Raw genomic sequence first — 13,622 nt, forward strand, 5'->3', positions numbered from 1 at the left:
CCTAAATGCCCTTGGAAGCACCCTGACAGCTGTATTCTGAGCTCACTTATAATAAAAAACACATTTTAGCAGAAAACATTTTTCTAATTGCTTTCCTTAGGGAAATATTTCCTGAGTATCTTCCTATCAATTATATTCCCTCTGCTGGTTTTATCCCTCAAAAGGGTTTTTTGGGGGGTTGTTGGGTGTTTTCGCTGTTGTTGTTTTTTTCTTTGGTCATGAAATCTAAAAATGGGCTGTTAGCACTTTATAGGGTACTTGAATTAAAAAGAATTGTACATATCATTCATGTCCTCATGGGGCATAGCCATTATTAAATCAATTTTGTTTTTGTTGAATTAGACTTACGTAAAGATAGGATATTGGATTTCTAAACTAATTATAGAGGCAAGAAGACCAGTCCCAGGTTTAATGGAAACTTTGGACTGCATACACTCAGGTGATTCAATTTCCTTAATTCTATCCAAATATCTGATCAAGTTAATCTAACAGCACTGTAATTTTCAGTCATTGGAAATCAGGCATTTATTTTACTTACCACTGCACATTTTGGTACTAGGTTTGCAGGAAGCATGTTGTTACCTCCCTGGTGAGTGAATCACCAGCACTTGTCATCCACCTACCTCCTTGAAGCCAGGCTCCTTCTCAGCTTTCATGTATGAAATGCAACAGATAGAAGTTTAACTAAATCTTTTCTTTTCTTTTCAAAGCTCCAGGCACCTTGGAAGTTGTGACTCTCCTTAGTCACATCCCATGAGCTCCACATTCTCTGAAGCACTCTTGAAATCTTTCAAAGGAAAAAGAGAAGGGATCTTAACGATACTGAAAGATGTTTTGAAGAAGATGCACCAGTAATCAATACCGGTGAGGTTCTTCCTTCCCCAGAGGCAACCAACTTGACAGCAGGAGTTACTTGAAGTAATGCTATATAAAATGCTAGGACCACTGCACCTTGCCTGTGTGTTTTTAGGTTGTGCAAAAGAAACTGGTATTCAGTCTCTTTGGGCCAGTCTTCCTCTTGCTTCAGTTTCTTCAGTAACATCTAATAAACCTGCAAGGAGGGGATACTAGGTTACACCTTGTATCCTCTGTCTTTTATTAAAGGCGGCAACACTCAACACTCCTAAGTTTCCACGGAGAATCTTTGGCCTCAGATCAAATACAAGCTCTTCTGTCTTAAAAGGCACAATTTCTCAGCTGAATGAACCTAACTGACTCTGCACTCAAGGTAAGTGCCAGAGCTGAGAGAACAGAGGCAATCATCTTCATTTTCAGACACAGGTAGATCTACATATGCCAAAAACATGGGAACAATGAGCAGTTGGTTATAGCAAATCATAGCAGACATCGATCAACCCGGGTCATAAATAATTCTGTCCTCACTGCAAAAAGATTTAAAAAATGAATTTAAAAATAATCAGCCTTTCTTTGTACTCAACAACCTGGAAAAAATATTCTAATTGACATGCAGTTATTTCCAGTTTTGTAATATAATTGAGATTTCAATATGACCTACAGGTTTCACAGATTTTGCAAGTCCAAACAGCAGAAAAAGGAGAGAGGAAATCAAGAAGGCAGAGATAAGCTCCAGCAAGCAGTAAATGGATATGCTGATTCCCTAGCTTTCCATAAACTAATAGGTCTAGTCTAGTAAGTGTCACGTTTTAAGGACAGCTGAATCAAACAGCAGTTTTTCAGACCTAAAATCTCATCGCAGTGCTTAACAATGGATAATATATGAAAAATCTATGCTTTTCATGCCATTTCTGTGCAATGTGTACTAATTCTTCATCAATACTATAGATCACATGGACTAATTAATGAGCAATTTCCATTAGTTATGTATGTAGAATCTGACAGATAACAATATTCAGTTGTGCTGTAAGTAGTAGAAATATCTGAACAGGTTAGCAACAGTAGAGATACCCCTTGCACGAAATTCTTTAGTCTAACTAGAATCACAAGCTGCATCTGCAAATACTTTTGCAATACCTGAATCTAACGCATACATAACAATTTCAGTAAAACAAATTAATCTGGGTCTGATGCTCATCGTCATATACACGTTTATATAAAAATACCTGCATTTACTGTAGGACAGTGTGAGAAATATTAAGAACATGAAAAGCATACCACATTTCCACATAGATAACCCACATTTCAGGTTACACACTTCTGAAACATACCAGTCCCGGCAAAAGCATTCTGACAGAAGCCATGTCCTCATGCCACCTCCATATTCAGGTAAATTGATCAAAATTGGACATGAGATGCTGGGGTAGAAAGAGTAGGGAATGGAGGCCTGAAATGGAGAGTTATGGGGAAAGAAGGAGACAGTGTGGGTTCCACAGATCTGGGATAACGTATTTCCTGAGCACGTACATAAACCTATTGCTGAGACACAAGCCTTGTTTGTTTTCTTTTGCAGGTAACTAAAGGCGATATACATGAAACATAGTAAATACGAGCGCACAGTGGCTGTCTTGCAGAGAAACAGCTAGCACATACGGAGAAGAATTAGCCTTTTCACGTAGGCCCTGCACGCTGAGTCCACGTGGTACACTCAGCATGCCATACAGCTTGTTTCTTCATGTGCATTTGGCTCAAATCAGGAAAAATGTCTCGTTGAACTCAATTGGATTAGGACTTCATTTACCCTGTTTGGTTAAGAAAAGCATCAGCATCATCAGGTGAGCTTTTATTAAGTAATGGGTGTAATTTATAAAATCACAATCTAGAAGTCCCAGCCAACAGACCTTAAAAATGTTCCTCCTCTATAGAAAACAGGATCTGCAAAATCTTGTTTGAATTCTTCTCTTAAATTTTTGTTTTGCATGGTCTTACTGTAGTGCACATAGTAGCCTCCATACATATATACTATACATATGTACTCCATATGTACTATAAGTACCACAAAGCAAAGCCATACTTTGTGGCGACACTGGGACTCAAACAAGATATCATTGCACATTAAAACTGTATTAAACTAATTGAAAAATAGCCGAACACTGCTAATAAAACAAGATAAATACTAAACATTAACAGACAGAAACTTTCCAATGTTCCATGAAATCACAGCTTTCAGACAAATTAATTATTTGCATCATAAAAAAAATGCTAACTGTGAAAGAAAATATTCCAGAAGACAGAAATTACTAAAAAGCTTTGGGTGATTTCTGATTACAATAAAAACAATTCTCATTCTTCATAAAATATGCAGACTTTTCATCTTAAATAGTATAGTTACCTTCAAAAAATTACTTCTTTTTTAATCTTGCAAGAAATGAAACCTTAATTGAGCAGGAAAGTATTTGGAATACATCCAGAAAGAAAACATTACCTACAGCTATTCTCATGTTCATGGCACAGCGTCTGTCAAAGTTTCCACATACCTTCAGGAAGATATCTCAAATTAAGTCAACATTGTACTTGATTTCAGTGATCAGAGTTAATACTCTGAAAAATCAAACTGGCTGCCTTGTTTATTTCCTAGTTTCAATTTCTATTGCTGTAATTCACCTTGGCAAATAAATGAATGTATGAGGGGCTTGCCCTCTGAATAAATAATAAAATTTAACTTGTCAGCAGCTTCCTTTGCCTTGAATGAAAACCATTTCATTTCTTTGTGCGGCCGTCGAAGCTAAATCCTGTTGCAAGAGACTTAATGAGCAGCCCCGGAATAAAAACTAACAGCATGTTCGAGCTACGTGGCCACCTTGATGAGCATTAGAATTGCATCTGAGACTAGATGGAAGAAAAGGAAGATGCACTATACAAAATATGTCTTCATTTTAGGAGTAAAGTATTACTCAGTGGCGTTATACATTGTTAATAATTTTTGTTTATCTGAAACTATAATTTAATATTTATGTATCTAATTTACATGTGACAAAGTAGCATATTCTAAAATTAGAGTGTAACCAGCAACCTATGAACTACTATAAACAATACCGAAACACAACTTAAACATATTTTAAGGAAACAATAGATACATTTTGGACTGGGGAAAGATTTCCGTTGCAAATTTTAACACAGCTGTTAATTATGTCTTGAAAAAAAAACTTCAAGCTCAGAAGGATTTTCTGCTTAGGGAGTCCTGGGTATATACACAAAGACCAAGAGTACACTACCAAAAAGTCCCTTATTGGTTACTAGTAGGTACAGTAATAATAGTAAATGCTGAAATTGGGAAAAAAAAATTCAATATCAGTGTTATATGATGCACGAGACAATATATCCCCTTTGAGCAGAAACTAGAGAAAATATCGTGCCCTTTATTATCTCTGTGGTTTCTTATGTGTAATAGACAGCGAAAGAATTGCACTTATTGTAACATTACAGTAAAGTGTTAGATTGCAGCTCACCTTTTAAAATATTAGTGGCCATAATACTTACGGTAAGTTGTGTATTATGCAAAGATGAATAAAGATGTGTATTTAAACTAAAAAACGAGCAACCACTTACAGAACCAACAGTGAGGCTTAACATAACAAACATGCACTAACCCTACACTTATGCAAAACTAAGTTCTTCCAGGAAACTGTAACCAACTGTTGACCTTCCACAAAGGTAAAGGTTTTGTCCCTTGGTAATATGTTTGGACTTTGTAGTCAAATTCCAGTTTATTAGCTCATTGTCTGTAAATGTGCTGTTCCACTGTGATATCCTTTAGCTGCCCTTGAGCTTCTGCAGAATCTGCAATCTTACAGTCACTTTTATTTAAGGTTTTATTGAGCCGCAAAGTAAGTCCCCTTCAGTACTACACAAATAGGCTTCCTTATTCATCCTCTTCAGGTTCCTGTGGTAAAATTGGTGTCTCCTCCTTTAAACAAGCACTAAAGAACCCAAGGATTGTGCTGTAAAGGTGATATTTGCTTTTCTCAGAAGCAATGTTATGACCTTCATCTGGGTAGATCTAGCAGAGGAGAAAGGAAAAAAGTAAATATTTTTTAAAGGCTTTTCAAATATTTAGGGCTCTAATTTTCTTTCTCTGATCTTCAAAATGTTTTAGATGACAACAGGATGATAACGTTAGTTTTATGGCATCAAGGAAAGCTAATAAAACTCAAAGTAAAACTCATTCTCTTGGAATTTGAACTTACATAAAACAACCCCTGCAGTGGGATCTGCAGAAGTGAAAAAATTTATATTCCCAGTCATTGTGCTTACAACAGTTTACTTAGCTGGCATTTTCAATAGTGTCTAGGCACCCAAATCCCATTAATGTCAATGAGGATTAATTACCTCATGCTTTTAGGGACCTCTCAATATCTCAGCTTTTAAGTGTTCAGCAAAAAACCCTTTTATTCATGTTTTTAACTATCTTTCTAGGGTGGATATGGGCATTTTTATCTCTTAATTCAAATTCCACTGGAAATTTCTCCAAGTGAGGCTGAACAAAAATCTGAAGGCTAAAGAAATCCAGGCCACAGAGTTTAGGACAAGACACTTGTGATGGCTTGAGGCAAAAAGCTTCAGTTGCTTTCTCAGACTCAGGTTATCACAAGGTTGTATGAGAATGTTTCCAAAGGGCTCTTCCAAGAGATCTCTGTCATTTCTGCTTCTTCCTCTCTCCACAGGCCTTCACATCACCTAAGCTGAGATCACAGGGACAGCTGGAACAGATACTACCCCACACATCTTTCCTTCCTAAAGTCCTTTTTCCTTCATAAGCGATGCTCACCCCCTTGTTGCCACCTCCTCCTTGATGTGAGCTCAGATGCTTCAGTGGAAACTACAGGTTCACCTAAGGTTCAGTAAAGCTGAGGTTTGCAATGTGTGACATCATAGATATTTGGAGGAGTGACCCCAAACCACACAATCTAAGATATTCAAGAAGATTTAATGCAACCAGAACCCTTGGCCAGCAACATCCATGTGCTCCACAGTGAGTCCTGCATGAGTCTGTACATCAGCAGCATGCCCTGTCCTGCTCTCCCCAGCCTGACTCTCACAGCCTCCTCCTTGTCTGCACAGCTATGGAGAGAGGGAGCAGCACTCTCACCTTCTAGCTGCTTTTTAATAGATTTATTTAAAAAAAAAAAAAAGGGAAATTAGTTTCATGCAACCAGATATATTTTTAAGGTAAAAAGGGACTAAAGTAGTGTTACCTCTATATTACAAAGGGTACATATGACTCTAAAGCACTTTGTATAGCATTGCAGAATAAACAAGTGGGGTAAAAAAGAGGAGAGAGAAAAGAAAGAGCCCAGAAGATTGACAAGAAGATATGGTTCTTGACGTCCAAGTTAACAGTAATGAAAATGGGATTAAATGGTCTTCTAACTGCAAATTGAGGTAATGCTGGCGCGTTGTGGTAGGAAGGTTGCTTCCCACAGAAGAAATAGCAACATGAGATTAAATTCTGAACTATGTTCATAGGAAATGTCACAGTTGCACATACCTGCATAGTGTAATTAACTCCAGCTTTTATTAGATGTTTAATTAGTTCTGCTGAATGCTGGAAGTGGACTTTTGCTGCAAGACAACAACATTTCGATATTATTAGAAAAAGCTACGCTAATATGAAATATTTATCTGTTAAAGCTTTGACTGAAAACATTTCCAACCTCTGTAATTCCCGGATCTGAAACTGACTATCTTTCTGGTCAGGAGTGCACAGCCCCGCCAGCAACAGCGATGCAGGGTGTAACAGTGGAGGTTTTGGAGGAGGAGTTGGAAGTCCCAAGGGAAGCCATGCTTTCCAGGCACTCCGTGAGGACTCCTCTCTCTACCCTTGATTTACACACACTGCCGTAGTTTAGAGGTGTGTAAAACCATTCTGTTTGAACATCATGACAGTTTATAATTGGTTAAAGGAAAGCACATCGGATTTGCTACTGCTTGCACAGGGTTATTACAGCCCACACTTCTTCAGGTAATGGGCTTTCTGCAGCGTATCAGTAACTTAATCTTTTTGTGGTAAAACCAGGCAACTTTATTACCATGTCCTAACCCTGCAGAGCTTAGGCTGTAAGTAGGCTGGGCGGTGTCACTAGATGTGACATTAAGCAAGGGCAGCAGGCAATCAGAGTCCTAGTCTTGAACACAGTGTATTGCTCAGACATCTGTCAGAGTCCAAATTCCCTCGAGCACTGAGTTCAGAGGGGCAGAAATTGCTGCTGCCTCGTACAATCAGTGAAGTCTGAGACCCTCATGCTTGCTCAGACACCCCATATATCTTTGTCCCTCTCCCCCCTGATCTGGGAAGAAACACTGCACAGCGTTTGCACCCCTGTGATTGCACTTGGGATCCGTAACATGGGTTTGACATGTTACACCAGGGTGACAGGCTGGCAGGGCAGGTGCCAACCTCACTGTGCCAGCTCTGTGTGCGGCTACTCCCTCAGCACTGTGAAGTGCCTACTCCTCCAGACTGAGGTGTCAGAAACCTTGTATTATCCCACATCCACCAGGAAAATGCCAGGGAAAAAAGTATGCATGTGATCCTGTACAGAAAAGCTTATTGTGGCACTGTCATTTGTGCCTGCATCAAAGTTCCTTCTTTAGACTTATATCAGTTAAGAAAGTTCAGAAAAATACACTGCAGCCAAATTGAAATCTGTAATTACAAATTACCTCTTCATTGACACATCTTACGATTCTATTTAAAGTGCTAGAACTTACTCTGTTTTACTCATTCTCTGTCTTAAACTGCTGCTAGTACTGGTGCTATTAAAATGTTCCCTATAGCTTCAGCTTCAGATGCTTTGGCACTACCTTGTAATTAATTAGCTGAAAAGTTTAGCTTCCCATTTCATGCTGTACTTCACCAACTGTACTGATAATTCCTTCTTCAATTGTAGAACCTTTATGAATTTAAAATACCATCAAAATTTTATGTTGTTCTATTAATAATTCATATAATACCTTTCACTAGAAAGACAGTGGTCCACAAGATTTAAACAAATTAGAACATACAGCACCTAAAAGGTACAAATATTCAGCAAAGCATCATCAGTTTAGAGTTAGAAGTGACAATTAAATTAAACATAAAATGCTATCAGAGGGATAATGAAACTAAAAACGAACTTGCTAGGTGTGTGCATAATCAGTCTTTGAATGCCTGCCTATTAGAACCTCTGACTCCAAATGTAATTCCATCTGTAAATACTTACCATCAGCCGTCCCATGAACTATTAGCAAATTCGCTTCTTTTAAACCATGAAGATTGTGTAATACGCTGGATGCCTATTAGTCAAACACATGCAAAGGTATAAGTGAATTGCATTTGAAGAGTAAAATGGTCATTTTAGGTTGCTTATTTACGCTAGCTTACCTGATAGGTGTTTTCCTCTCTTGATGGAATACCAAGGTATCTTTCTGAAAAAGCTGATGCTGTGAAAGTAAAAACAAAAATTTGTGACTTCATCAAAACTACTTCTATTTTAAAACTCACCAGTTCTGACCTAAAGTCAGGAGAAACTATTTAAGCCATGAAGTCAACGAAGTGGTGTTAATTTAAAACCAGAATGTACCATTTAAATATACAATTTAAAAAAGGTGTTTTTTTTTTTTAAGAAAAAAAATCCTCAAAACAAAACAAAAAAAACCCCAAACAACCCAACCCAACCCAACCCCAAAAACCCAAACACTAATAGATCGTTAAAGTAACCTGGCCTGATTTCCTGTGTGACAGCTCACAGTCCATAGCCTGTGCCCAAAACTTCAGATACCCAAATACCCTGTGACTGAATGTTGCCATGGTTGATATAAGGAATTTACCACTACCCTTAAGATCCATTCCTATTATAAGCCTTAATTCAGACTAATATACCTAAAGGATTCTTAGGAAAGGGGTACCTAACTGAATTTTAGTGGGAAATGGGAAATAGAATTCCTTTGCAAAAATTACTGGTGTTAATATTACGTGTTTTGGTAAACTGTCCCAGTGTTAGCTGCCCTCTCATTTAAAGGAGAGAATGGAGATAGTGAGGTGAAATCTACTTGATGTTGTTACACTGCCTGCCCTTAGGTAAAACTAATAGTAGTTCTGTGAATCAAAGATATTTTGAATAGACTATCACACAGGTGTAGGGCAGGGAACACTCACCATACAACTTCATATCTGTAATTGGTGCCACCACAGCTCCACACTTGAAGAGCCGTTCACTGGATTTCAGGATCATTGATGTAATGTAGCCACCATATCCCTAACAATGGAAATTATATTGAGATTTTTGTTGATTCATTCCTTTTTTAGCAACAATAAAGGCCACTGTGCTAATCCGATGATACCATTTTACAGTATGTATTTTGTATTCGCAAGAATTGCTTTTAAAGGAAATGTAAACCTAGAGTTAAGAGTGAATAAAGATCTCATTTGATCTGGTCAGGATCTTTAAACTATGCAATTAATAATGAGTATATTTCATTTTAAGCCCCGTAATTCCATCATGGCAGACTAGCCTGTAGTTAGTGAAAGATTTGAAAATTATGGAAAAAAACCAAACCAAAACAAAAAACCAACAGTATGGCTTTTGAGAACACAGCCTAGACAGAAAGATTTGTACTCTGTTATATATTTAATGTAGATATTTGCTAATTACCAAGCTACACTGGGCATTTTGTTGACAGGACAGAGTGCACGAGAATGGGGGAAACCTGTGAATTGATTGCAGTATGTCCTCCCCGACACTGGAACTTTCACATATTGAATCCTATTGCTATTAAAGAGGTTTCTGCTACAGCATTGCCAAGCGTCCAACAGAGAGGTACAGATCCTGCACTGTTTTGCAGAAATAAAAGCTGTACGTAGCCACATTGCTCAGTATTATGTTCATCTCTGGATGCACTTTCTGGCCACAAGAGCAGCCACTGGGCTGCTTCGTTACGAAGCAGGCAGCACAGATGGCATGAAGAAGGTGGGAGATGTGGGGCAGAACAGAGGGAGCTCTCTCCTTGCCTCACCACATTTATCTGTCCTTACGGCACATCTCTTCATCATCTCCCCTGCAAAGTTTATAACACACCTCCCTGGGAAGAGTTGTGACACAAAAGACAGTCAGGAAAGCTTTGCTCTGCATGAAAAAATGAAAGCTTTAACTTGAGACAACAGATTTCCTTGGAATGACATGGACAATCCTTACCTGTACGCCTTTCATCATTGTAGACTTAAAGAAAAGGAATTCTGAATTGTGGAGTCTGGGATCAATGATTTTCTCATACATTATGGGCTCTTCAAATTTCTCTATTTGCCATCTTCGTTTTCCCTTCATCAGTGCTGGAAAATTGATTTTTTCAGGTATCTTTTTGTTGTTGTTGCTTTGTGTTTGGCACAATGCACTTCAGGAAGAAGATATTATCCCATGACAGGGAAAAGAAAAATGTAAAACACCATCCAGCCCCCAAAAAGAATATTGCGCATCAAATGCTCACAGAGTTTTCTCATAGACTTTTTTGAATCCTGCCTCCTCCTGCTCTTCATGTCTAAATATTTAATGAATAGGTGATTTCTGTGGAAGAATGGAAGTATTTGAAAATCTTTTAATCTTAGCGAGGAAAAATAAGCAGAGATGAGTGTTCCTTGGAATCAACCTATAGTAAATGCAGATGGACACACTAAAGGAAATACAGGTAAGAGCTGGATTATCAAGTGAGTGTGAGGAACCGAGTTATCCCTTTCCCATAGAAATTCCAGCCGAGGAGCCCAAGAGCCACCCAGAATTGTCCATGTGCAGTAGCAGTTTTCACCTAAGAAAGAATTTCTGAGTGGGCACCAGTAACTTAGATAATTCAAAGAGTTTAAGAGAACAGCAACTGTCCTCTGCCTCTGGGTTCTCTACTTTTGATTTTGTTCAATATTCTGTTTGTGTCTTTCCCAGTAGCTCCACAGCACAATTTTAATCCCTAGGATAGCTATTGCTAGGTTATTTATTATTTATGCCATGTATTCATTAAGAGCTTGGTTTAGTTCTCATGGGATATTTTTTTTTTCCTTTGTGCTTGTGCCCTTGCTTCCAGCCAGGCTTTCCAGGACAAAAACTTTACATAGTGGGCTCACTTTTTCAGAAGCACTTCACAATGACGGTACAGTAAATAGTTCATACATCCTGGTGCAAGGATATATGTGCCTCACTCATGGGCTGGATTTCTGTGGTTACAACCCAATTGCTGTATTTTCAAGAAGCTGGATGGCTGTGAAGTTGCAACTTATTTCCAAGCTCTCTTTCCGCTTCCATGAATAAAAATGCAAACAACGTGGAAACGTAATTTGCTGTCTAACAGTTCAGAAAGGCCCTGGGATTGTGCATCACTTGGGCTTGTAACCCCTCACAGAGATAAGCAAGGTGGCATTGGCAGATTTCCTGGCAGTCAGAAGTAGGTATTTTCCACACTGTGGCCTTCTGGACAGTCTTGTTACTCTTCTGCCTTGTTACATTACTGATTGTGACAAGAATTTTATTTCTGTGTAGTTCTAAAACCTCTTAAACAGCTCCCCGACAATGTTCATGAGTCCAGCTTTGTGAGATCAGCATTAGGCAATTCCAAAGTCATCTTATTTTCAAGCAATACGCATATTCTGTTTCCTTCAGTAAGCCAAATTTAATTCATAGAAAGAAAAGAAAATAGTTTTCCTATCACATTGTTGTATGTAGTAAAAAGGAAATGAGTTTTAAAGATTTTTAATTGACTCTAAAGTAAGCAGAGTGGAGGAAAATACAATTAACCCTAGGTAGCTGTTAAATAGATATTTTTTTTCTAATTCTAAAACTAACTTTTAAATGATGGGAATTTTGTTTGACAGTAGAAAGCAACTCTGAGAAGTTAACCTGAAAAGGGCAAATTTCGGTGAATTCAAAGCAGTGTTGAAGCTAATAGAATTTCCCAGTTTTCGCTCCTTGCTTTCTCACATCTCCAACTTTCATTTCTCAATCTTTCTTTGAGAAAATAAATGCAGGAACATCATCATCAATAATATTTTGTGAGAGAAAATAATTTTGGGGTAGCCTTTGGCAGGTATGTAAAACCATGTATACCTGTATGCTGTACAGTAATTGTCTCATCACATCACTGGTAGGAAACAAGATGCTACTGAATCTCTTACAGAAAACAAGTGGACATTTTCAAGTAGCAATGAAAAGAATTTCTGAATTCAGAAACAGGCAAGCAATTCTGGATGCTCAGTGATTTCATTACAAAAATAGCACTTTCAATAGTTTGTGGAAAGAGGATATGAAGAAATATAGATGCTTCTATGCATGTGTACTTTGGTATACATATCGGTAGCAGGCACTAAAATCTCAACAGAAACGTGTGTCATCTCGTGGATAGGATCAGCCCTTCTTATACATCCCCAGCTGGAAAATCTCTGGCTGCTGCCCTATGAACCAAATACTGCTTTTGATACTGCTGAAATTCTTTCAGTGACAGTTTCTTTAGCTCAAGGAGTGTGGCAGGAGCTCAAATCTTTGAGAAAGGTCATGTTCACGTCAAATGCTAATAGTAGTCACAAACATTAACTAGTCCTCAAAATGCTACCATGCAGGAGGCAAATATCAATATCCTCATCTCACACTCAGACAGATGGGTTAAATGCCTTGCCCAAAGCCATGCAGCAAGTCAGGAGCAGAATGGGGATGGGAATTAAGGATTTTTGTAGTCCAATGCATGATGCTCCTATAACTGATGACTGGGGGGCTGTCTAGGTACTTGATCATGGTTTTATTGTTGCTTTGAGGTCAAAGGCACAATACATCTTCATTACTAAGAAAAAACTTTTTTTTAAAAAATAGGTCGTCATGCTAGTCCACAGCAGAAGCAGCAATGCAACAATTATGTGGTGTTTCTAATTGCTGTTTTTTTAATAGACATCAGTAAAATGCTATTTAGCTTGTTACTAAAGGTTAAGCCTTCGCCTTGGTCTATCTCATGTTAGAGGCAACAGCATGCCACACAGTGAAGCCAGCTGACAAAATAGCAAAGGCAAGATTTCCAGATGGTGCAAAAAGGAAGTTGTGAGAGTACCACGGGGCTGTTACTCAGCTAACTTCAAGGGTCAGTAAAACATTCAGATATAAAAGTTGTATTAGAAGGACGCTATTAATTTAATTGCAGCCCAAATATAAAAGTGTAAGAAACAAGCTTTCACAAAACCTAAGCCCATATTAAAAATTTCTAAAGAAAGCAGATGTTTTTTAACAAATACATTCTCCTGCAGATTCTGAAACACAGACACTGCAGTACCACAAAACAGATCTGATTGCTCTGAAATATCCATTCTGGGAAAAAAATAATAATATATAGAATATACAGTAAAATATATAAATTTCCCCCCCTCTTTTAATAACTGAAATTCTTAGGAAAATAGATAAATATATTTGATTATGAACTGATAGTATTTCCTTAAAGAATCATGATGATACATCCTGTTATTTTTGTACATTACCTTTCCAAATATACTCAGTCTCTTAGGATCAATGAAGGGCTGTTTCAATAGTGATCTGCAAGAAGAAAAGGGGGGTTTACTTTGGTAAGTAAAATGGTTAATTTTACTTGTTGAAACTAGTATGTAAATAAAATTATTTGTACAGTAAGGAATTGTCATACATGCAAATCAGGTAGAAGAATAAATTACACCAATAAAAGTATTATTGCACGGGGAAATGTGATTTGCTCTCTAG

The 13,622-nt window shown here is 37.8% G+C and overlaps 1 protein-coding gene across 3 annotated transcripts in view; it reads right to left on the reverse strand.

Annotated features, from left to right (window-relative positions):
- Positions 1-2,048: 2,048 nt before the first annotated feature.
- Positions 2,049-13,622, reverse strand: part of DPP10 (dipeptidyl peptidase like 10) — a 548,469-nt gene continuing 536,895 nt past the window's right edge. For 2 of the 3 annotated variants that reach the window (XM_056350156.1, XM_056350155.1), the window contains exons 21-26: positions 13,388-13,442; positions 9,053-9,152; positions 8,279-8,337; positions 8,118-8,190; positions 6,404-6,477; positions 2,049-4,915 (exon numbers count right to left, since the gene is read on the reverse strand). In XM_056350156.1, the coding sequence (XP_056206131.1) occupies positions 4,778-4,915; positions 6,404-6,477; positions 8,118-8,190; positions 8,279-8,337; positions 9,053-9,152; positions 13,388-13,442 (499 nt within the window). In that variant the 3' untranslated portion in view covers positions 2,049-4,777. Of the gene's footprint in view, positions 4,916-6,403; positions 6,478-8,117; positions 8,191-8,278; positions 8,338-9,052; positions 9,153-13,387; positions 13,443-13,622 lie in introns of those variants that run through there. The other variant, XM_056350157.1, reaches the window with a different exon arrangement.

The sequence above is a fragment of the Falco biarmicus genome, chromosome 8, assembly GCF_023638135.1.
Source record: "Falco biarmicus isolate bFalBia1 chromosome 8, bFalBia1.pri, whole genome shotgun sequence".
Lineage (NCBI taxonomy): Eukaryota > Metazoa > Chordata > Aves > Falconiformes > Falconidae > Falco > Falco biarmicus.